The 25,358-nt window shown below is 46.0% G+C and overlaps 1 protein-coding gene across 1 annotated transcript in view; it reads left to right on the forward strand.

Moving 5' to 3' along the window:
- Positions 1 to 859: 859 nt before the first annotated feature.
- The window catches only part of acaa1 (acetyl-CoA acyltransferase 1), a 34,376-nt gene continuing 9,877 nt past the window's right edge, over positions 860 to 25,358 (forward strand). The window contains exons 1-9 of the mRNA XM_060825202.1: positions 860 to 1,640; positions 3,290 to 3,383; positions 6,275 to 6,332; positions 6,419 to 6,498; positions 12,786 to 12,828; positions 16,227 to 16,334; positions 18,718 to 18,798; positions 20,701 to 20,891; positions 23,696 to 23,875. Of these exons, the coding sequence (XP_060681185.1) occupies positions 1,482 to 1,640; positions 3,290 to 3,383; positions 6,275 to 6,332; positions 6,419 to 6,498; positions 12,786 to 12,828; positions 16,227 to 16,334; positions 18,718 to 18,798; positions 20,701 to 20,891; positions 23,696 to 23,875 (994 nt within the window). The 5' untranslated portion in view covers positions 860 to 1,481. The remainder of the gene's footprint in view (positions 1,641 to 3,289; positions 3,384 to 6,274; positions 6,333 to 6,418; positions 6,499 to 12,785; positions 12,829 to 16,226; positions 16,335 to 18,717; positions 18,799 to 20,700; positions 20,892 to 23,695; positions 23,876 to 25,358) is intronic.

The raw sequence follows: 25,358 nt of genomic DNA on the forward strand, positions 1-25,358 counted from the left end.
TTTGCAAACTGGCGAAGTTGTTGTCGATGCCACGTGGTTGAAGGGTCCCAAGGCATCCTCCAGTTATTGGGTGGCTGGTACTTGGGGTGGTGGAGGCGGCTCAGGTCTTCCATGCCCTTGCTGGTGTGGGAGGGGGAGTTGAAGCGGTCAGTCTCAGGGCAGTGGGGTTGTTTGGTGCGTGTTTGCCCAGAGATGTTCAGTGAAACACTCTGCGAGTTGGTGTCCTGTCTCCCAATGTAGAGGAGACCACATTGAGAGCAAAGGACACAGTAGATGAGGTGTGGATGGATCGGTTGTCAGTGACTGAATGGTGAAGCAGAGTTGATGGGCTGACTGGACTAATTCTACTCCTGTACCTTATGGTTAAAGTTTTAAAACCAACATGACAGAGCCCTCTCACCATTGGCAGCTTTCCTTCAGTAATTTTTGGATTGTCAAGTTCTGAGCAGGGAAGGGCCAGCTGGATCAGTGCTACACCTCAAATACTCACAACCTACACTAATGACCTAGACATGATCCCGTCTGTGGTAGTTCAAGTTAGTGGTGACACTAAAGTAGATCAGGGAGTGGATTATCTAAAGGAGGTTTACAAAACCTACAAAGATATGTTAAGTGACTAGGCCAAAAAAAGAACAGATAGAAAATGTGCAAATGTCCACTTTCGTGAGAACAGAAAAGCAGCATACTAATTAAATGTTGAGATTGCAGAACTCATTAATTCCCAGGATAACCGTGTGTGAAAAGTGTTGGTACCGGCATTGCTGCCTGCAGACAGTATTCTCACTGGGTCGGATCAGGAGTTCCGGGGTTGGATCAGAGAAGCTGTCATGTGACAGGAAAATGTTACAAATTCGGAAGAGATAGAAATTAGCAGAGCTGCAGGGAAAGAGAGAGACTGTGAAATAGAGAAATTAACAGAGTAATACAGGGGGAGAGACTGGGAACAGAGGGAAATTAACAGAGTAGTACAGGGAGAGAGACTGGGAACAGAGGGAAATTAACAGTAATATAGGGGGAGAGACTGGGAACAGAGGGAAATTAACAGAGTAATATAGGGGGAGAGACTGGGAACAGAGGGAAATTAACAGAGTAATACAGGGGGAGAGACTGGGAACAGAGGGAAATTAACAGAGTAGTATAGGGGGAGAGACTGGGAACAGAGGGAAATTAACAGAGTAATACAGGGGGAGAGACTGGGAACAGAGGGAAATTAACAGAGTAATACAGGGGGAGAGACTGGGAACAGAGGGAAATTAACAGAGTAGTACAGGGGGAGAGACTGGGAACAGAGGGAAATTAACAGAGTAATACAGGGGGAGAGACTGGGAACAGAGGGAAATTAACAGAGTAGTACAGGGGGAGAGACTGGGAACAGAGGGAAATTAACAGACGAAGTGAAAGGCACAGTTTCACTGAAAAGTTTTGGTGCCAGGTAAAAGGCAGTAGCTCCCAGCCGTATCTGCTCCTGTCCTCCCTAGAAGATGCTTCGGCTCCAGGTTCTGTCCGGCCACTTGGCCCCGGGTTCCAGGCAGCAGTTGTCCCAGCCTCAGAGAGTGGAGGCCGGCAGAGCAGAGCAGGACGTGGTATTGGTTCACGGAGTGAGGACTGCGATCGGCAAAGCCAAGAGGGGGAGCTTCAAGGTGACGGAGGGAGGGGAGAGGGTGGTGAAGAGTGGGGAAATTTCTGTGGGAGTGAATGGGGGGGTGGGGGAGGGACTGAGAGAATCAAACAGTATCAGAAGTAGCTGGAAAAGCTCAGTAGGTTGCCAGCTGTGAGGGAAGCCAAGTCAAAATTTTGTGTCCAGTGACTTTTTTTTAACCCATGCCCTTTGATCAGCAGGAACACAATTCCAGGTGGTGACCTTCAGGGCCCGGTTTATGTTGGACTTTTGTCGAGTGGCGATTTCCAACTGGAAATATTCCTCACTGCCTTGAGTCTGTAAATGTTCCCTTCGCAAATCATTGAACACATCCACCCCCACCTCCGTTATTTGCTATTTATATAAATGATTTGGGAGGAATGGTTAGTAAGTTTGTGGATGACACCAAGATTGGTTTGGAGATGCCGGTGTTGGACTGGGGTGGACAAAGTTTAAAAATCACACAACGCCAGGTTATAGTCCAACAGGTTTAATTGGAAGCACTAGCTTTCGGAGCGACGCTCCTTCATCAGGTGGTTGTGAAGCAGAATCATAAGACACAGAATTTAGAGCAAAGGATTACAGTACTGAACAAAACTAGATTAAATCTTCCATCTTTTAGAATGGAATTGTTAGTTTTGATTCTTTAATATGTAAATCCCAGAACCCCAACTACCTCCTCAACCACCTCTCACATTCCCCTCCCACTAGCCCATCCTCGGGAAGTATTTTCCCCCCCAACTGTGTTTGGAAATGTAGGATGATTCAGCGTTCCAATATGATACAGTTAAGGCTGGATTGAGGGAAGTATTTTGAATAATATTTTTTTCTCCGTGACAATTCCTTTGTCTTTCCAGTGGCTCAGTGATTTGCATTGCATGCAATTCTGGTCTCCTTCCTGTTGGAAGGATGTTATGAAACTTGAGAGGGATCAGAAAAGATTTACAAGGATGTTGCCAGGGTTGGAGGATTTGAGCTACAGGGAGATGCTGAACAAGCTGGGCCTGTTTTCTGTGGAGCATCGAAGGCTGAGGGGTGACACCTCAGAGGTTTATAAAATCATGAGGGGCATGGATAGAGTAAATCGGCAAAGTCTCTTCCACTAGTTGGGGGAGTCCAGAACTAGAGGGCATAGGTTTAGGGTGAGAGGGGAAAGATTTAAAAGGGACCTAAGGGGCAGCTTTTTCACGCAGAGGGTGGTACGGGTATGGAATGAGCTGCCAGAGGAAATGGTGGAGGCTGATACAATTGCATTATTTAAAAGACATCTGGATGGGTATATGAATAGGAAGGGTTGAGCAGGATATGGACCAAGTGCTGGCAAATGGGATTAAATTAAGTTGGGATATCTGGTCGGCATGAACGAGTTGGAGCAAAGGGTCTGTTACCGTGCTGTACATCTCTATAACTATGACTCTTTGTGCAGGTTAGTTGAATTGGCCATGCTGAATTGCCCACAGTATTCAAGGATGTGTGGGTTAGGTGCATTGGTCAGGGGTAAATATAGAGTAATAGGGTAGGGGATTGGGTCTGGGTGGGGTATTGTTTGGAGGGTAGGTTTGGACTTGTTGGGCCAAATGGCCTGTTTCCACACTGTAGGGATTCTCTGATTTAACACTGTGGGGTTAGTTATTTCTGTGATTCTTGCAGGACACCACACCAGATGAGCTGCTGTCTGCTGTCATGCTTACTGTGCTGAGAGACGTCAACCTTGACCCAAGTCTCCTTGGGGACATTTGTGTTGGTAATTGAAATTCTTTCCCTCTTAAAATTCCAGGAAAAGTCCTTTTTACTTTCAAATTATAGTCCAATTTATACCCACAACAGAACATGTTAAACACAAAGAATTTTGGATGCTGGATATCTGAAAAATAGAAGTAGCTGAAAGAACTCAGCAGTTCAGCCAGCATCTGTGGAAATAAAACAGAGTTAATGCTTTGGGTTCAGTGATCCTTCTTCAGAATTGATTTGTAGAGTGGAAAAAGTCATACTGAAGATGGGGCTGGGTAGGCAGAGTTGGAGCCGAGAGAGAGAGAGAGAAAACAACAATTGGGAATAATGATGTGGAAGTGCTGGTGTTGGACTGGTATGGACAAAGTTTAAAATCTCACACCAGGTTATAGTCCAACAGGTTTATTTAGAAGCACTAGCTTTAGGAGCATTGCTCCTTCATCAGGTCGAAGGAGCAGCACTCTGAAAACTTGTACTTCTAAATAAACCTGTTAGACTATAACCTTTGTGGGCGGCACGGTGGCACAGTGGTTAGCACTGCTGCCTCACAGCGCCTGTAGACCCGGGTTCAATTCCCGACTCAGGCGACTGACTGTGTGGAGTTTGCACGTTCTCCCCGTGTCTGCGTGGGTTTCCTCCGGGTGCTCCGGTTTCCTCCCACAGTCACAAAGATGTGCGGGTCAGGTGAATTGGCCATGCTAAATTGCCCGTAGTGTTAGGCAAGGGGTAAATGTAGGGGAATGGGTGGGTTGCGCTTCGGCGGGTCGGTGTGGACTTGTTGGGCCGAAGGGCCTGTTTCCACACTGTAAGTCTAATCTAATCTAAAAAATCTAATCTAGTTTTGTGTGTTTTTTAACACTTGGGTAGACAAACAAATGGGTAATGGTCAACCTGGGGAGATCAATAGCTGCTAATGGGGACCATTAGTGGCTGACAATGAATTGTTTGTGGTAGTAGCTGATGTGATGACAAGGCCTGGTGTATGGAGGCTGGTGCACAGGCCCTAAATTTCTTAAACCTGATATTGAGTCCTGAAGGCTGCGGGGTCCACAAGTGGAAAATGTTAGATTGGTTCCTGCAATCAAGGAAGTTGCAGTTCGGTATGGTTTTTCAAGTTAAAAGGATCAAAGGGTGTGGGAGAAAGTGGAAATGGTATTGAGTTAGATTATCACACTGAAAAATGGACAAGCTCAAAAAGCGTACTCCTGCTATTTTCTATCATGTACAAGCGCAAAATTGAAATGGACTCTCCAGTAAACCCTGGGAAGGCCGTATTCGGATAGAAATAAAGTGGTCCTGTACCGTAGCCCCTGTTCCTATGTAGCTAATTTGCACCTGACAATGATCCAAATGAACAGAAATCTAGTTTCTGAAGTCGAGGGGTAAATGTTGTTCATGAGACTGGTTGTGATTGTCATTGCTCTTCACAATAGTGCACTGGAATTGTCAACATTCTGGGGGGTGGGGGTGGGGGGATTGGCATCTCTACTGGCAGCTCTGAGAGAGTGGTATTCCCTCAGAATTGGGAAAACCCAGCCTTAGATTCTGTGCTGAACTCTCTGCAGTGGGTCTTGCACTGACAACTTGACATGAAGTTAGTATGCAGGTGCAGCAAGTGCCTTACAAGTGTCATTTACTGCAAGAAAAATGGAATATTAAAGCTAGGGACCTTTTGCTACAATTGTGTGGAGCATTGGTGTGGCTGTGTCTGGAATACTGTGTGCGCAGATTTAGTTTCCTCCTGTAATGCAGCAGAAGCAGTTCAGAGAAGGATCACTTGGCCGCTACTTGGGATGGGTTGTTATGGGGGAAAGATTGGTCAGATTGGAAATTTAGAGGAACGAAAGGTAGCCTTATTGAAATGTACAGAATCTTGAGATTCTAGCGGGAAGCTGAGACAGTGTTTCCCCTTTTTGGGAGAGATGAGAACTAAGTTTAAAACTCGGGGCCTCTCAATTTAGACGGAGATGAGGAACATTATCTCTGAGGGTAGCCTTTAGAACTCTCTTCCACAGAGAACAGTAAGGCAGGGTAGATAAGTTCTTGACAAACAAGGGAGCCACAGGTTACCAATGGGAAAGTGGAGTAGAGGCCATAATCAGATCACCCGTGATCATATTAAATGATGGAGAAGACTCAAGGGGCTGAATGGCCTTCTCCTGCTCCTAATCTGTCTGCTCATATGTCCTGACTCCGCATTGATAGTGGAGCCCTCTACCAACCCACTGGTCCATAAAGCTGAACCAAGTTTTGACAGTCTAGACGTTACTGCAAACTATAGTAGGTTCTGAATTTATGCCGTCAGGGAGAGCAGATGGGCACGTTGCTAATCTTTCTACCCCTTGTAAAGGAGCAGGGCCCTGACAGAATAGCTGCTTGGGTTGTCAGTCATCGTCCGTAAAGAGGGAAAATAGGTTATTCAGCCGATTGAGTCTGCTCCGCCCCTGAACAGGATCGAGGCTGATCTGGTAGTCCTCAATCCAACTTTCCTGCCTTTATCCCCATAACCCTCGATTCCCTTCCAGGTTCAAAATCTATCTCAGCCATGAATATTTTCAATGACCCAGCCTCGACAGCCCTCTACAGTAAAGAATTCCACAGATTCACTAAGTTCATTTCAGGCATTCCTCTATCTCTAACTTACGTATGCGTGACCCCTCCTTCTGAGATTGCACCCTGTGGTCCTAGACTCTCCCACAAAGGGAAACGACCTCTCTTCATCTCCCCTGTCAAGTTCTCTAAGAATCTTGTATGTTTCAGTCAGGTTGTCCCTCATGCTTTTGAAGTCACTGCCTTCAAAATGTTGACAGCGTGAGAGAGTTTGAGCGTTTGCGAGTGGGAAGTGGATATGAAAGGCAAGTATCTTTTGATGTCACCCTCCGTGTTTGTCTGGTCTTCCTTCAGGAAATGTCCTACAGCCGGGTGCTGGGGCACTGATGGCAAGGGTGGCTCAGTTCTTGAGGTAGGTGTTTCCATTCCGATTCCTCCCAAATCATTTTGACCGTGTACTCTAACTCATTTAATCTGTCTGCTGTCTCTCCTTGCTAGTGGCATTCCTGAGTCTGTCCCTGTGTACTGTGTCAACAGACAGTGTTCTTCTGGGCTGCAGGCTTTCATTAACATTGCGGGTAAGTGCTTTTGGTTCGATCGTGACTGTTCCACACGAATGTCAGTTTTTGTCTTTCTGTACTGGTTTCACGTGGACTGTAGAAGCTGTTACTTTGTTAACCATTGGTGACGCAGAAAGACTTTCACAACCAGTAGAGTAATTTGTGAATTGTAGACGCTGTTGTAATGCAGGAAATATGGCAGCCAGTTTGCACCCACAGACGTGGTTGAGGGATAACAATGGACAGGGACATCAGGGAGAAATTGCCTGCTCATCCTTGAGATATTTGCCATAGGGCCTTTACATCCAACTGCTTAAGACAGCACCTCCTCAGCACCCCCTCAGCACTGCACTGGAATACCAGACCGGACTTTGTTCTCAAAAGCCTCGACTTAGATTAGATTCCCTACACTATGGAAAAGGGCCCTTCGGCCCAACAAGTCCACACCCACCCTCTGAAGAGTAACCCACCCAGACCCGTTACCCTGCATTTACCCCTGACCAATGCACCTAGCACTATGGACAAATTAGCATGGCTGGTTCTCCTGACCTGCACATCTTTCGGATTGTGGGAGGAAACCGGAGCACCCGGAGGAAACCCACACACAAACTCCACACAGACAGTCTCCCAAGGCTGTCGAACCCGGGTCCCTAGCTCTGTGAGGCAGCAGTGCGAACCACTGAGCCACCATGCTGCCCTACTTGAACTTCTGGTTTTGAGGAGGAAATGCTCAGTATAGAAATGTGGTGCCAGTCAAGTGGGGGCTGCTTTGTCCCTGGATGGTGTCAGGCTTCTTGAGTGTTGTTGGGACTGCACCCATCCAGGCAAGTGGGAAGTATTCCATCACAATCCTGACTTTTGCCTTGGAGATGGTGGACAGGCTTTGGGGAGTCAGGAAGTGAGTTACAGGGTTCTCAGCCATTAGCCATTAGGTACCTCTAGCCATTAGGTACATTTTTTTGCAACAGTCCGACAGTTACTTTTACAGATTTTTAATTTCCAGGTCTGGAGCCCATTGATTTGAATTCAAGAAAAACCTGGAATAGAAAGCTAGTCAAATGGCAACCACTAGGCCTTTGTGATTGTTGTAAAAGTCATTAAATCAAGTCATACAGCACAGAAGAGGCTCTTCGGTCCATTGAGTCTGTGCCAACCTATCTGCATTAGTCCTTAATGTCCTTCAGGAGAGGAAATCTGTCGTCCTTACCCAGTCTGGCCTACATGTGACTCCAGACCCACAGCACTGTGGTTGATTCTGGGTGCCCTCTGAGTAATTGGGGACAGGCAATGAATGCAGGACTAGCCAGTGATGCCCACATCACATGAGCAAATATAGAAGAAACATCCAGCAAGTGGTTAGGGTCTGGAATGTCTGGAAATATCATAGAGTCCTACAGGCCCTTCAGCCCAGACTGGTCCATGCCGACCAAAATGTCCATCCACACTAACCTCATTCCCCTACACTTGGCCCACTAACCCTTTCCTATCTGTGTAATTGTCCAAATGCCTTTTAAATGTTAATGTACCCACCTCAGCCACTTTCGCTGGCAGCTCATTCCATATGCCTAACCACCCTCTGTGTAAAAACGTTGCCCCTCAGGTTCCCTTTTATTCTTTCCCCTCTCACCTTAAACTGATGCCCTTGATCCTTGATTCCCCAACCCTGGGAAAAAGACTTGAGTCTATTCACCATCTCCATGCCTCTCATGATCTTATACACCTCTATAAGGTGCCCCCTCAGTCTCCTACACTCCAAAGAAAAAGGTGCTAGGCTTGTCCAACCTCTCCATATAACTCAGACTGTTGTGTCCAGGCAATATCCTTGTAAATTTCTTCTGCACTCTTTCCAGTTTAATAACATCCTTCCAATAGCAAGATGACCAAAACTGAACACAATACTCCAAGTGCGGCTTCACCAATGTCCTGTATAACTGCAGCATAACTTCCCAACGTCTACACTCAGTGCTCTGCCTGATGAAGGCCAGTGTGCCAAAAGCTGCCTTCACTGCCCTGTCTACCTGGGACTCCACTCTCAGAGAACCGTGCACCTGAACTCCAAGATCCCTCTGTTCCACTACAATCATTGAAGCACTACCATTCACCATGAAACTCCTACCTTGATTTGACTTTCCAAAATGCAAGACCTCATATTTATCTGTATTAAACTCCATTTGCCATTTCTTGGCCCACTTCCCCAGCTGATCAAGGGCCTGCTGCAACTTTTGATAACCTTTATCACTGTCCATGGTTTGAAGGAGGATGTTAGATGATAATTTAAATAGAAATATTGTGCTGGGTTTTTTAAAATTTCATTTGGGATGTGGACATCACTGTCTCAACCAGCCCTAATTTATTGCCCAACCCTAATTACCCAGAGGGCAGTTAAGAGTCAACCACACCACTGTGGGCCTGGAGTCACATGTAGGTAAGGATGGCAGATTCCTTCCCTGAAGGACATTAGTTCCAGGGAAAAGGATGGAGAATGGTGCTAAGCCAGGATGCTCATATGGAAGACCAGTGAAAACGAAAAGGCTAACTTGCCTCTTGCTGCTCTGTTGGGGTTCTGTGACTTTGCTCTGAAAATTGGATTTAACTCAATGTTTGGCTCCTGTCACTTGATTGTATCTGAGTGTGTTATTGATGATGGCTGTGTGGGGTTGGACTTTGGTTGAAAGGTAGTGATTGGAGCTGAGCTGGAAGGTCAATGTACTCTGGAGATTAGTGACCTTCATTTACCTCTGTGTGACTAGCCAACGTGCTGTGGATTGTTGACTTAGCTTCTACATCAACAAAGAAAAGGCTTCCATTTATATCAAACCCTTCATGATCGTCAAATATGGTCCCCCCATTTAGCAACACAGTAACGGCCAGACAATCTCTTTTTCCGATGTTGGTTGAGGGAAAATATTACGCAGAGCATCAGGATGAACTGACCTGGACTAATGTTTGGCTGATTTAACAAAAGGTATTGAAAAGCCAGCTGCTCTGACCTTGCAGTGCTCCCTCAGCACTGCATTGGAGTGTTAGCCTTGATTCTTTATCTCACATCCCAGGTGGGACTTGAACCCACAACATTCTGACTCTGGGAAGACCAAATGCTGGCATTGAAGCCACAGTTCAGGAGATTGAAAGTCAGTGCCCAGCAATAATGGTAGATGTTGCAGGGAATAGTTAGAGATTGCGAATGCCCCACAATGGTCCATCATTGCTGTACTGGCACTGTTTAAGTGACAACTGTTCACTCCTACTCCAACATCCTCTATCCCTTATGCTGTATTATATTTTGCTCCTCCTTCTGTTATCAAAGTTCCGTTTGTGTTGTTGTTTCTGTCTGGGCCACTTGCATGTTTTAACAACTCTGCAGGAAAAGGAGCTCCCAGCCTCCCGTTACGGTCAGGCAGCTGATGGCAGGATTTGCTCACTGTTTTCAAAAGCCCTCAGCGGTGAAAGTTTGATGGGCTGAATGGCCTCCTATTGAGCTGTAAGCTCTCCTGATTCTGCTTTCTAACACATCAATGCGAGGTGCTACAGTTTGGGAAAGCAAATCCGAGCAGGGCTTACACACTTAATGGTAAGATCCTAGGGAGTGTTGTTGAACAAAGAGACCTTGGAGTGCAGGTTCATAGCTCCTTGAAAGTAGAGTTGCAGGTAGATAGGATAGTGAAGAAGGTGTTTGGTATGCTTTCCTTTATTGGTCAGAATATTGAGTACAGGAGTTGGGAGGTCATGTTGTGGCTGTACAGGACATTGGTTACGTCTCTTTTGGAATACTATGTGCAGTTCTGGTCTCCCTGTTATAGAAAGGATATTGTGAAACTTGAAAGGGTTAAGAAAAGATTTACAAGGATGTTGCCAGGGTTAGAGGTTATGAGCTACAGGGAGAGGCTGAGGAGGCTGGGATTGTTTTCCCTGGAACGTTGGAGGCTGAGGGGTGACCTTATAGAGCTTTACAAAATCATGAGGGGCATGGATAGGGTAAATAGACAAAGTCTTTTCCCTGGCGTGGGAGAGTCCAGACCTAAAGGGCATAGGTTTAGGATGAAAGGGGTATGACATAAAAGGGACCTAAGGGGCAACTTTTTCAGGCAGAGGATGGTTCTTGATGGTGCCAGAGGAAGTGATGGAGGCTGGTACAATTGCAACCTTTAAAAGGCATCTGGATGGGTATATGAATCGGAAGGGTTTAGAGGGAAATGGGCCAAGTGTTGGTAAAAAGGACTAGACTAATTTAGGATATCTGGTCAGCAAGGACGAGTTGGACCAAAGGGTCTGTTTCCATGCTGTCCATCTCTCTGACTCTATAACAGCTGTCCTTCACAACCATCTCTCCTCGAACAGCAATGGGCTCAGTTTCTCCACTGGGGCTTTGTTCAGTGTAATTCACCTGCTTACTCAGTAACTTACTCCAGCTGCTGTACAGCAAGATCCCAGGCTGCTGTTTGCCTCTCTGGAAACCAAAACTCTGAATCTAATTGTTCTCGGTGGGGTTTTGAGTAAACAATGATATAGTTTGCACTGGTGGAACGGTCAGGAACCAGAGCACGTGGGGTTAAGCTGTTTACGAAACAAGCAGAGGGGAGGTGAAGAAATTTATTTACTCTCTTGGCAGGTTTCCCGAACACAAGGGAGGGTGGGAATGGACTGAGTCGTCACTTTAAAAGGAGGATCAGATAGGTACTTCATCAGAAGACAATGTCAGGGCTATGGAGAGAGAGCAGGGAACATTGAACAAATTGGGAAGAGTTTAAAAATAACACAACATCAGGTTATAAAGTCATAGAGATGTACAGCACGGAAACAGACCCTTCAGTTCAACCCGTCCATGCTGACCAGATATCCCAACCCAATCTAGTCCCACCTGCCAGCACCCGGCCCATATCCCTCCAAACCCTTCCTATTCATATACCCATCCAAATGCTTCTTAAATGTTGCAATTGTTCCAGCCTCCACCACTTCCTCTGGCAGCTCATTCCATACACGTACCATCCTCTGCATGAAAAAGTTGCCCCTTAGGTCCCTTTTATATCTTTCCCCTCTCACCCTGAACCTATGCCCTCTAGTTCTGGACTCCCCGACCCCAGAGAAGAGATTTGTCTATCCATGCCCCTCATAATGTGAACATCTATAAGATCATCCTTCAGCCTCCGACGCTCCAGGGAAAACAGCCCCAGCCTGTTCAGCCTCTCTCTATAACTCAAATCCTCCAACCCTGGCAACATCCTTGTAAGTCTTTTTTGAACCCTTTCAAGTTTCACAACATCTTTCCGATAGGAAGGAGACCAGAATTGCACGCAATATTCCAACAGTGGCCTAACCAATGTCCTGTACAGCCACAACATGACCTCCCAACTCCTGTACTCAATACTCTGACCAATAAATAGTCCAACCGGTTATTTGGATTATAACCTGGTGTTGTGATTTTTAACTTTGTCCGACCCTGTTCAACACTGGCACCTCTGCATATTTGTATAGAGTTATTACACAACAAATGTGGCCATTCAGCCAATTGAGTGTCTGCCAGCTCCCCATGGAGTAATCTGGCCAGTATCCCCTCCCCTTGGCTCTATTCCAACAGCTTTACAAGTTAATAACCCTTTCAAACACTCAAGAAATGTGACACCTTGCAGGATAAAGCAGCTGGTTTGATTGGCACCTCACCCATAAATATCCATTCTCTCCATCTCTGACACTCAGTAGCAGCAGTGTATATTATATGCAAGATACACTGCAGAAGTTCACCAAAGACCCTCAGACAGCACCTTCCTAACCCACCCCACAACCCCACTTCCATCCAGAAGGACAAAGGCAACAGGTACATGGGAACACCACCCCCTGCAAGGTCCCCCAGGCCACTCGCCATCCTGACTTGGGAATGTATCGCTGTTTATTCAGTGTCGCCAGGTCCATTGTACTTCAATGGACTGTAGTGATTCAAGAAAGCAGTTCATCCCCACCTTCTCAAGGGGCAACTAGGGACGGGTTAAAAAATGCTGGGTCCAGTCAACGATGCCCACATCTCATGTGTGAGTTTGAAAAAGAGACTTCACTGTTCATCCCTGCTCCCACAACCCATGTTGGGGGGCAAGTTCCAAGATGGCTCTTTCAGAAAGCCTGCTGGAGTTATGATGGGCCCAATGGCCTTCAGTGCTCTAGCAGTCTAATAGATATAAAGAGCTAAAGTACAGTCACAGGATGTGCAGTTTGCTGCCATTTTTAATGAATGTTTTATGTGGGTTTTAAACTGAAGAAGTGTGACTGATGATGAACATTCAGTGCCTGACTGAAGCAATGCCTTTCTCTTCCAGGTGGTATCAGGAACGGTTCCTATGACATTGGCCTGGCGTGCGGGTAGGTTTCTTGGTGAACGAAGTACTCTGCCACCCCCTCCCCCAGTTTTATTTCTCTGCATGCTATGCATGAGTGGCATGGTCTTCAGGAGGGGTTGGATGTGCTGGCAGTCAGTGCTGACCCAATGGGCTGAATGGCCGATTCTTACCCAGTGCTAATTGCATTACCCGAGGAGCAGGAGAAGCGACGTTTTGGGCATGAGCCCTTCATCAGGCTAACGTTATGCCCATGGGGAGTAGGTGGGAATGTGGATTTGATCAGACCAGCCATGATCTTCATAAATGTAGCAGCAGACTCAAGGGGTCGAATGGCCTCCTCCTGATTTTATGTGACCATTCTGTCTGTACATTTGGAACTAGTTCTCCATGATCCTTTAGAGGTAATTATTTCTGCCCTGATGTGTTGGCAGAACTTGTTCCTCCTAACACAGTGTTGTTTGACAGATGTCCATACACATCTCTAGATAATGACCTTTCAGCCCATTGAATCCTATCCTTTTACCCTTGACCCTTACCCTTCCAGTGAATAGCAACCCTGACCCCTTGGTCTCGGTCTATCTGGGGTTAGTATTTTAGACAAAATCTGTTTTCCTGTTTCCGGTGGGAATTTCAAATTGTACAGTTCAAATCTGTTCAGTTTTAGAGTAGACTTGAAACAAAACATTTGAAATATTAACTCTCTGTCTCCACAGACCTGCTGAGATTCTCCAACACTTTCTGCTTTAGTTCAATTTCTAGCATCCACTGTTCTTATTTTTCTTTGACTGGACAGTTTTAACCTGTTCTGGTTCTGGTTAAATTAGAAAACCAATCTCTCAATTAATCTACAAAAAAAAACCCCGAAACAGGATTGAGTAAACTCCAGGATCCAGATCGCCAAATTATTCCATTTGTCTCGTGCTCCCTGATAATTTGACAGTGATATTGACTTTTATCACATTGCGCTGAATCCAAATCAAAGTCAGTATCTCGAGTTAATCAGGAGTAAGTGAGGACTGCAGATGCTGGAGATCGGAGTCAAAAAATGTGGTGCTGGAAAAGCGCAGCCAGTTGGGCAGCATCTGAGGAGCAGGAGAGTCATCAGGATAAAGAGTTTATGCTTGAAATGTGGACTCTCCTGCTCCTTGGATTCGTCCTGACCGGCTGTGTTTTTCCAGCACCACATTTTTTCGTCTTCAGTTAATTATTGTATTTTCAAGATGTCACTTGAATTTCATAAAGCCGTGAGATGTGGGAGCAGAAGGAGGCCATTCAGTCTATTGAGTCTACACCTGCCATTCAGTGAGAGCATGGCTAGAATTCCTACCGTACCAAAAGAGGCCATTAGGTCCATCGAATCCACATCGACCCTCTGAAGAACATTCCATTCAGATCCAATCTCCTACCCTAACCCTGCATTTCTCATGGCTAATCCATCCAGTCAGAAGACTCTGGGAAATTTATCATGGCCAATCCACCTAATCTGCACATCTTTGGCTTGTGGGAGGAAACCAGAGCACCCGGAGGAAACCCAGGCAGACACAGGGACAATGTGCGAACTCCACACAGACAGTCGCTCGGGGGTGGAACCAAATCCCTGGCGCTGTGAGGTAGCAGCACTAACCACTGAGCCACCGTTCCATCAGTGTCTGATCTGATAGCCCTTAACTCCGCTTCCTGCTTTTTCCCCACAGCCCTTGATTCCCTTCCTGATGAACAGTCTCAGCCTTGAATATACTCAGTGGTCCAGCCTTGACAGCCTTCAATGGTAAAGAATTGCACAGATTCACTCCCCTCAGAGACAGGGCATTCCTCCCACAGGGGAAAATGTGGCACAATTAGGACCAATCATCCATTCAGTATGGGGCTGTGTATGGAGAGAACCACCCCAACAGAACAGCTGAGGTCTGTTGTATCTGGATGGTTTTAATTAATTAATAAAGAGGATTACTAGGATTGTTAATTACTTAATAAACTGATAACATTAAGTGCCACTGACCTGGAACAGTACTAAATGGAGACCTTTCTTTCAACATTTAGCCTTTTCTCACAATCATAACAGTGTAAGGCAGCCATTAGGCCCATCTCCAGTGCCACCTCTTTGAAAGAACTGTTACTGTTCCACTCCCACTTCCCTCTTTCCTCGCAGACCTATAAATTAAGATATTTATCCAGTTTCCCTGTTGTAAGTTCCAGTTGAGGGTTAGGGTTAGGGTTCCTTTCAGGCAGCACGTTCCAGATTGTAGACATTCGCTACGCTGCATTTTACAGAAAAAAACCACGGCTTTCACATCATGTGAGCTGCTCTGATTACCGAACCACCCGCCAGTGGAAATAGTTTCTCTTCGTTTGGTTATCTCTGTTAAATCTCCCCTTCCCCCTCCCAAATCCGGGCAGACTGGAGCAGCTTCTCCAGTCTTCTCACGTAACTAATGTCCTCCATTGTCCTGAGTACCAGGGCGCGAGGGTTTGAGCTGGAGGCGCTGAATAGTCTAGGGCTGTTTTCCCTGGAGCACCAGAGGCTGAGGGGTTACCTCATAGAGGTTTGTAAAATCATGAGAGGCATGGATAGGATAAATAGACAAAGTCTTTTCCCTGGGGTGGGGAGAGTCCAGAACTAGAGGGCATAGGTTTAAGGTGAGAGGGGAAAGATTTAGATTAAATGATTAAATTCCCTACAACGTGGGAGGAAACAGGCCCTTCAGCCCACACCGACCCTCCGAAGAGTAACCCACCCAGACCCATTTCCCACACTATGGCCAATTCATCTGATTTGAACACATTTGGACTGTGGGAGGAAACCGGAGCAAACCCGTACAGACAGTCGCCTGAGGCTGGAATCGAACCTGGGACCCCGGCGCTGTGAGGCAGCAGTGCTAACCACTGACCCACCATGCCGCCCCTAAAAGGATTTAAAAGGAACTCAAGGGGCAACATTTTCACACACACGACGGTATGTGTATGGAAAGAGCTGCCAGAGGAAGTGGTAGAAGCTGGTGCACTTACAGCTTTTAAAAGGGATCTGGATGGGTATATCGATAGAACGGTTTAGAGGGATATGGAGAAAGTGAGGACTGCAGATGCTGGAGATCAGAGTCGAAAAGTGGGGTGTTGGAAAAGCACGACCGATCAGGCCGCATCTGAGGAGCAGGAGAGTCAAGATTTCGGGAATAAGCCCAAAATGTCGACTGTCCTGCTCCTCGCATGCTGCCTGACCTGTGTGCTTTTCCTGTGCCACATTTTTTGACTTAGAGGGATATGGGCCAAATAGGACTAGATTAGTTTAGCATATGTGGTTGGCATGGACGAGTTGGACTGAAGTGTCTGTTGCCATGCTGTACTGTTTGAGTATGGACACAGTATTGCAACTAGGATCAAAGTCAGGAGGTCTTAACGGACAATGTGGTGTTTTTGATGCAGAGTGGAAAGCATGAGCCAACGGGCAGTGGGTGACCCTGACAACCTTCGGGATGTTAGCAACCGGATGATGGACAACGAGAAGGCCCGGGCCTGCCTGATTCCCATGGGGTAAAGCTCACTCTCCTCTCCTAACCTTGGAATGGTTTGTAAACTGTGATTAACTAGCTCTTTCCCCACTCCAAACACCACGCTCGACACATTGATGTTTTTTCCTGGGGTGCGACCGACAAGGGTCTTTTCCCTAGGATGGGGCAGTTCAGAACGAGGGGGTGTATTTTTAAGATGAGGGGAGAAAGGTTTAAAAAGGATGAGAGGCAACTTTTTTTTTACACGGAGTTTGTGTGTTGAATGAACTGCAGAGGAAGTGGTGGATGCAGGTACAATTACAATATTTAAAAGATATTTGGATCAGTACATGAATAGGAAAGCCTTGGGGGGGATATTGGCAAGTGGGACTAGTTCAATTTGGGAACCTTGGTCAGCCAGACTCATTGGACTGAAAGGTCTGTTTCCATGCTGTGTGACTATGACACCGTGCCCCTATGATTCACAAGTCACATTTAGGTTAGACCCGGTAAGGATGGCAGTTTCCTTCCCTGATGGGCATTAGCGAACCAGGTGGGTTTTTGTGATCAAAAACAACAACAGAAACTGCTGGCAAAGCTCAGCAGGTCTGGCAGCATCTGCGGAGAGAAACCAGAGTTAACCTTTTGGGTCCAGTGACCTTTCCTCAGAACACGCTGGGTCAGAGCTACACCACTTTTACTGCATCCACAGTTCTTTGTGTTTCTGTTTAGTTTTTAATGATAGTTGAATTAAACCTCCATGAGCTTCCACCCATAGAACAGTGGCCTGGCCCATGGTTTCCTTGCCCAGTGAGGTTACTGCTATGCTACCATCACGCCTCTAACAGTGCATCTTCTACAATAACATTGAAATCTAGCCTCTTAATTAAAGAGGTTATAAAAGATGAGTCATCTTGGCCTAGTGGTGTTTTTAATCACTTGACTATTAATCCAGAGACCTTGGTAATGTTCTGGGGGCCTGGGTTCAAATCCCACCAAAGTAAATTTGTATTCGATAAAACTTTTGAATTAAGATGATCATTAAACTGTTGTCTGATTGTCAGAAAAAAACCCATCTGGTTCACTAATGTCCTTCAGGGAAGAAAATCTGCCATCCTTACCTGGTCTGGCCTACGTGTGAATCCTGAGCCACAGCAATGTACTTGACATTAAACTGCCCCCTGGGCAATTCGGGATGGACAATAAGTGCTGGCCTAGCCAGTGATGTCGACATTCTATAAATGATTAGGAAGCAAACAATTCAGGGATTCAGGGTCAAAACTGTATTTGAATCATTGATTAGAATTGACTGCAGCTAACGCTATGTGACAGGTTCTGCAATATACACCCTCCAAACAGTAACCAGGAGAACAGGTTCTCCAAAGATTGAGCTTATGGTGTGGGGAGGTGATGGCTGAGTGGTGGTATTGCTGGACTGTTAATCCAGAGGCACCTGGGTTCAAATCACACCAGATGGTGGAATTTGAATTTGAGAAAGGTCTGGGAAAAACAAGAGTCTAATAATGACCATGAATCCATTGTTGGTTTTTTGAAAACCCATCTTGCTCGCTCATGTCACGTAGGGAAGGAAACTGCTACCCTTACCTACATGTGACTGCAGACCCACAGCAATGCAGATGACACTTAGCTGCCCTCTGGGTAATTAGGGATGGGCAATATATAGAACATAGAACATTACAGTGCAGTAGAAACCCTTCAGCCCTCAATGTTGCGTCAACCTGTGAAATCAATCTGAAGCCCATCTAACCTACACTATTCCATTGCCGTCCATATGCCTATCAAATGAGCATTTAAATGCCCTTAAAGTTGGCGAGTTTACTACTGTTGTGTTCCACTCCCCTACTACTCTCTGAATAAAAAAAACTACCTCTGACATCTGTCCTATATCAATCGCCCCTCAATTTAAAGCTATATCCTCTTGTGCTCGCCATCACCATCCGATGAAAAAGGCTTTCACTGTCCACCCTATCCAACCCTCTGATTATCTTATGTCTCAATTAAGTCACATCTCAAAACAGCTTCAAGTCCCTCAGCCATTCCTCATAAGACCTTCCCTCCATACCAGACAACATCCTAGTTAATCTCCTCTGCACCCTTTCCAAAGCAGTGACCAGAACTGTAAGCAGTATTCCAAATGTTGCTGCACCATAGTTTTGTACAGCTGCAGCATGTTGGCGATACCTTCAACCTGTGACAGAATAAATTAAAAAAAGGATGAGAGGGAGCTGCATTTGGATAGCTCCTTTCATAAGCTCAGGATGTCCCCAAATGTGCAGTGTGACTGTTGGTTTTGATGGAGGAACTGATTTAAATGGTGTGGGGGGTGGCAGAGATTGTTTGCTGTCCATCGCTGTGATGTGTCTTAGGATGACCCATTCACTGGTCTCTTTCTCTCTCTCTCTTAGGATAACTTCGGAGAACGTGGCCGAGAGGTTTGGAATTTCCAGGGAAAAGCAGGACTCCTTCGCCGCAGCTTCCCAGCAGAAGTAAGGTGCCCCTCCCCACCCCTGCCAACTCGATGGGTGCATCCAATCAGAACATTAGATCCTCGGCATCCCTTCACTTCTTCAGATAAGCCCTGGTCTGTTTCTCATTCACTTCAGTCCTGGTTCTAATCGCTCTCCCTCTGGTTTATAAGACCAACATCAAATTCTACTTCGAATCATACAGTTCTGAAGAGGCCATTCAACCCATCGTGTCTGTACTGCCAAAGCTGCTGTAAATCACACTAGAAGTCCCACTTTCCAGCACCAGACCCATCGCCTTAAATATTAAGACACTTCAAGTGCTTGTCCTTAAAGATTGCGAGGTTTCCCACATACTGAACCTGTTTTTTTTCTCTCGTGCTTGGCTGTGACAATTCTAATTTGACAATCCTGCAACACACCAACAGGGGGATATATACCTTCCCAAATTACTTCCTGGTCTCTTCACTCCAGTGAGTTATGTTCTCCTGCCATACTGAGTGATGAATGGAGATTGAACCTTCCTGATCAATATGGTCCCTGGGGAAACTCACTGTACTGCAGCCAAAGCAGGAATATCTTTCCTGTAGAAACGTCCACATATTATATAGACATTGTGCTTTTACATTTGAGATGGGAGACGTGCTGCTGGAGTTTTTATCTTGCAATTGTCAGGACACATGCAGGAATGGTAAACGTTAAATGATCACCGCATTTATACTACAGGAATAAAAGGTGCTGACATGTTGTCAATTTGTGCCTTTTATAACAAGCCAGTAAATTGTTATTAACCTTTTATAACTGATTTTCTTTTCTGAATGTTGCAGAAAAAAGACATGTTGTCTGCCAAGAGCAGAGCTCTGTGTCTTAGTATTTATAGCGTACAGTACACGTGAGCCCAATTGACCAACCATCTCCATTTGTTGCCTGTATAATTTCTTTGCGTGTCAGGATTACTCAGCAAATGCAGAATCATGTTGAATGCTGGACAGTTGTGGTTTTTACAAGTGCAGCCTGTATGAGTTAGACTCAGGACCAGACAACTGAAAGGATATGCTGTTTGATACAATTCCTCAGTCTGTCATCCATGGATAGAAACAACATGTCTGTGTGCCTTTTTAACTCAACAAAGTCGGCGATGGCTGTTGAACCCCAAGACAATTGTCTGATTTAAAAAGTAAAGAAAGATTGGCGGTTAACTGTCAATCGTTGTTGATTGGTGCCTATCCTAAGGCAATGCCTCTACTGATTGGAGTCCACTTGGAAACCAGCTAGCACTGTCCTCTCTTGCAGCATAAATGTTTTCTTGAAGTATAAGCGTTTTTCCCTTAAGTCTGGGGCAGCACAGTGGCTCAGTGGTTAGCACTGCTGCCTCCCAGCACCAGGGACCTGGGTTCAATTCCATCCATGGGCGACTGTCTGTGTGGAGTTTGCACATTCTCCCCGTGTCTGCGTGGGTTTCCTCCGGGTGCTCTGGTTTCCTCCCACAGTCCAAAGATGTGCAGGTTAGGGTGGATTGGCCATGGTAAATTGCCCATGGTGTTAGGTGCATTCGTCAGAGGGGAAAGGGTCTGGGTGGGTTACTGTTCAGAGGGTCGGTGTGGACTTGTTGGACCGAAGGGCCTGTTTCCATGCTGATGGGAATCTAATCTAATCTAATCGGTATGCTTGAAAATGTCCTGATGAGTGTAAATTGAAAAGCTTGAACAAAAATGTGTAATTTTCAAATGTTTTGGATGACCAAACAATTTTTTAGAAAAATTAATTTAGAATTAAATGTTCCCACATTAGTAATAGCATTTGAATGTGATTATCCTGAACAGTAGCCTGAGCCTATAGAATGGACAGTCCAGTAAGATCACTACAGTACTATGGTCCCCCATCATCGGTCAGTGCTCATGTACATTTTGTTTGATATTGCAGAGCGGCGCAGGCTCAGAGAATGGGCCTATTTGATGCCGAGATCACACCGGTTAAAACTACCATCCTCGATCCAGACGGCAACTGTAAAACCATCACCGTCACCCAGGATGATGGGATCCGAGCCAGCACGACGCTGGCCGGTCTCGGTAAACTGCGGCCAGCATTCAAGGAGAATGGCAGCACCACGGCAGGTACAGACCCCAGCGCCGGGAGTCAGCCCAGGGTTTGGCAAATCTGACGGTGGGGAGTTATAGACCAGGCCAAACCCGCTCAAAACATTTCAAGAAGGTAGCCCAGACCCTCACTTTGCTAGTTGTTTTAAGCAGGTTAGTACAATGAAGGGATGTAACTTAGTCTGATCTTTAAATAGGATAAAAAGCTGGCACGACATCAAGGGCTAAAGGGCCTGTAGTGTGCTGTACTATGTTTTATAACATGGGTATTCCAGGAGTAATGCAGCTGGTCAAACCACTTAGTTTTAAACAAAACAGAAATGACTTACAAGATTACTGAATGAAACACAAACAAAAGAGAACAGAATACTGAATAACATAACCTGTCTGAAAGACCAACAGATCATCCCAACTTACTGATGCTATTCCCAATACTTGGAACAATCCCCATAAACACCCCCGGCACATATGGTAAAATCAAACACAGGGTCTTATAGGAGAGAAGTCCGAGAGAGCGAGAGGGTCAGCATGGCCCTGATTCTTTGGTTCCAGCAGCTTCCAAACTGTCTTCAGTGAAAAGCCAGACCAAACCAGAGAGAAGCTGGGCTGGGAGAACTGGCCACTCCCCTTTCATTGTGCAAATGTTTTTTTTTAAAAGATTGGAAAGGCTTTTGCCTGAGGCAGTATCTATTAGCTATAATCAAAATGACCCTAAAACCTATTCAAGCCCAGACTTTTCGGAACCTGTGCTTTTATGACCTCCTGAATAAAAACCCAAGGACAATGTAACCTTGTTAAAGGAGCAGTATCGTCACAAGGGATGGATGGAGGGGTGTGGGGCAGTGGGGGAGCGGACATTGGCGATCTTCCAGCTATTTCATTGGGAGGTCCCCGGTACCACACTCGCTGCGTCTGAGAGTGTACAGTCAGAGCAGAGTTGACGCGGTGCTCAGTTGATTTTAAGACAGTAAGGACTGTGGAACCTGGAAGACAGACTCAATAGATGAGAAACTGGATAAGCACAGCCGGTCAGACAGCATCCGAGGAGCAGGAATGTCAACATTTTAGGTCTGAAATGTTAACTTTCCTGCTCCTCGGATGCTGTCTCCATCGATTTTAATCCTGCTGAGCCTGGCAAAGTGAGTATCTTTTACAAGTTGAGAAAGCTGCTTGAAAATTCCCTGAGGCTTCTTGAGCTCAATAAATAGAGGTATTGAGTACAAATCGAGGGTGTGTTGCTAACCTTTGGATGACGCACAGTGAGAGTGTTGCCTCCAATTCTGAGCACCAGACTTTAGGCAGGAGGTCTTTAGGCTTGGAGACGGTCTCGAGGTTTATTTAAATGGTTCCAGCAAATCAAATACAAAAATAGTAATTTACCCATCAGTCTTACGCGTTAATTGGTGAGACCACATCTGGAGAAATGTGTTCCCTTTTAATCTCCTTATTTTGAAAGGATGCAAGTCTGGTGGAAGCGATTTAAATGTTAGTCCTAAGAAAAATGAACAAACAGTGAATTTCCACTGACCCTTAGAGGTGTGTCTGTGTGAATCTCACAGCTGAGGACAGCCGAAGTGTCGTCAGAGGCTGAGGGGTGACCTTATAGATGTTTATAAAATTATGAGGGGCATGATTAAGGTAAATAACGAGGTCTTTGCCCCAGGGAAGGGGTGTCCGAGACTAGAGGGCACAGGTTTAATGTGAGGGGGGAACGATTTAAGAGTGCTGAGGGGTAATGTTTTCACGCAGAGGGTGGTGCGTGTATGGAATGAGGTACCAGAGGAAGTGGTGGAGGCTGGTACAATTACAACATTTAAAAGACATCTAAGTGGGTATATGAATAGGAAGGGTTTAGAGGGATATGGGCCAAGTACTGGCAAATGGGACTAGATTAATTTAGGATATCTGGTCAGTATGGATGGGTTGGACCGAACATCTCCATGACTACAACAGGATTTGGACCAGATGGGCCAATGGGCTGAGAAGTGGCAGATGGAGTTTAATTCAAATAAATGCAAGGTGCTGCATTTTGGGAAAGCAAATCTTAGCAGGACTTGTACACTTAATGGTAAGGTCCTAGGGAGTGTTGCTGAACAAAGAGACCTTGGAGTGCAGGTTCATAGCTCCTTGAAAATGGAGTCACAGATAGATAGGATAATGAAGAAGGCGTTTGGTATGCTTTCCTTTATTGGTCAGAGTATTGAGTACAGGAGTTGGGAGATCATGTTGCGGCTGTACAGACATTGGTTAGGCCACTGTTGAAATATTGCGTGCAATTCTGGTCTCCTTCCCATCAGAAAGATGTTGTGAAACTTGAAAGGGTTCAGAAAAGATTTACAAGGATGTTGCCAGGGTTGGAGGATCTGACCTACAGGGAAAAGCTGAACAGGCTGGGGCTGTTTTCCCTGGACCGTCGGAGGCTGAGGGGTGACCTTATAGAGGTTTACAAAATTGAGGGGTATGGCTAGGATAAATAGACAAGAACCCTTTCAAGTTTCACAACATCTTGGTCCAGATCCCGTTGTAATCTGAGGTAACCTTCTTCGCTGTCCACTACACCTCCAATTTTAGTGTCATCTGCAAACTTACTAACTGTACCTCTTGTCAAAGTGTGCAGAGAGGTTGGAGTTTCATGAAAACTGTGGCTTGCCAGTCCCTCTTGTAAGGTGTCAATGAGCGAATTGTAGTGCAGAATAGGATTTTCCCTGACCTGCTTCCTGGGTTCCCTCTTTCACCCATGTTACCTGGGTCTGCCTCTGCCCCTCTGACCGTTTCTGCATGGTTGGAATGCAAGTGTTGATGACTCTCCTTGTTGTCGCTAGGGAACTCGAGCCAAGTTAGTGATGGTGCGGCGGCAGTTCTGGTGGCAAGGCGTTCCAAGGCCGTTGAGCTGGGCCTTCCCATCCTGGGCGTGCTGAGGTCGTGTGCAGTTGTTGGAGTGCCGCCTGACATCATGGGGATAGGACCTGCCTATGCCATCCCAGCGGCGCTGCTGAAAGCAGGTAAGGAGGGCAGGGTGGTCAGGCAACCCTAAACACGGCGGTATTCCAATGCAGCTTCACTCATCAGCATGTTATAACAACAACTTGCACAACACCCTTTCTATATTTATGAAAAAAAAAGTGCTGAGATTTCACAAGGGAGTGTTTGCAAATGAAATTTGAGGCTGTCGGGGGAGGCTATCGAAACGTCGGTCGAGAGATGTAAGGTTTGAGCAGCATCTTTGAGGGGGAGGTGTTTAGGGAGGGAATTCCAGAACTTTGGGTGTGGGAAGTGTAAGGCCGAGCTATCAATGGCAAAGTGACAGAAATCACTTGGATTAGAGGGTGGCAATGATCTCTGAGGTTTATAGTGTGGAGGAGGTTAGGGGGATAGGGTGGGAACAAGGTCTGAAGAGCACTCTGAGTCACAGGCTGTTTTTTTTTAATGGAGATCTTTCTGGGCCAGGAAACAAATATTATTTGGTGCATGGGGAAAGCGGACAGTCCATCCTGTATATGAAGGAGAGAGTGTGCCTGACTGATGTTTCTGTTACCTGGTCCCTGTACACAGCCCAAGAACCAGGCATTACCCATCATCAGAGAGTGCAGGTGCCTCAGTCCACCACACTGTGACCCATAAATACATACACGCAAGTAACATACGTACAGACACTGGGACACACACACAACACACAAAAGACATACACATGTAATTTCTCACATCGCTTTCACTTTGTTTATACATTACATTAAATCTACATTCCGTTATGAGCTGAAACAGTTTTTAATTCTTCCCCCATCGCTCTGTCCAGCCCACTTGTAATTTTCAAAACTTCAATCATAGTCATAAAATTATAAAGATATACAGCACGGAAACAGACCCTTCTGTACAATCCGTCCATGCCAACCAGATATCCTCAATTAATCTAGTCCCATTTGCCAGCTCTTGGCCTATATCCCTCTTTGGGAGGCAACACGGTGGCTCAGTGGTTAGCACTGCTGCCTCCCAGTGCCAAGGACCTGGGTTCAATTCCAGCCTCGGGCAACTGTCTGTGTGGAGTTTGCACATTCTCCCCGTGTCTGTGTGGAATTCCTCCCGGTGCTCTGGTTTCCTCCCACAGTCCAAAGGTCAAGTGAATTAGTCAGGCTAAATTGCCCATAGTGTTAGGTGCGTTAGTCAGGGATAAGTACAGGGTCGGGGAATGGGTCTAGGTGGGTTACTCTTTGGAGGGTCAGTGTGGACTTGTTGGGCCGAAGGGCCTGTTTCCATACTGTAGGAAATCTAATCCAAACCCCTGCTAATCATATACCCATTCCAATGCCTTTTAAATGTTGTAATTGTACCAGCCTCCACCACATCGTCTGGCGGCTTATTCCATACACACACCACCCTCTGCATGGAAACATTTCCCCTTAGGTCCCTTTTTAAATTTTTCTCCTCTCACCCTAAACCCATGCTGTCTAACTCTGGACTCCCCCATTTTCTGTCAGCCATCTACTTTCC

This window comes from Hemiscyllium ocellatum, chromosome 5 (genome assembly GCF_020745735.1).
Source record: "Hemiscyllium ocellatum isolate sHemOce1 chromosome 5, sHemOce1.pat.X.cur, whole genome shotgun sequence".
NCBI lineage: Eukaryota > Metazoa > Chordata > Chondrichthyes > Orectolobiformes > Hemiscylliidae > Hemiscyllium > Hemiscyllium ocellatum.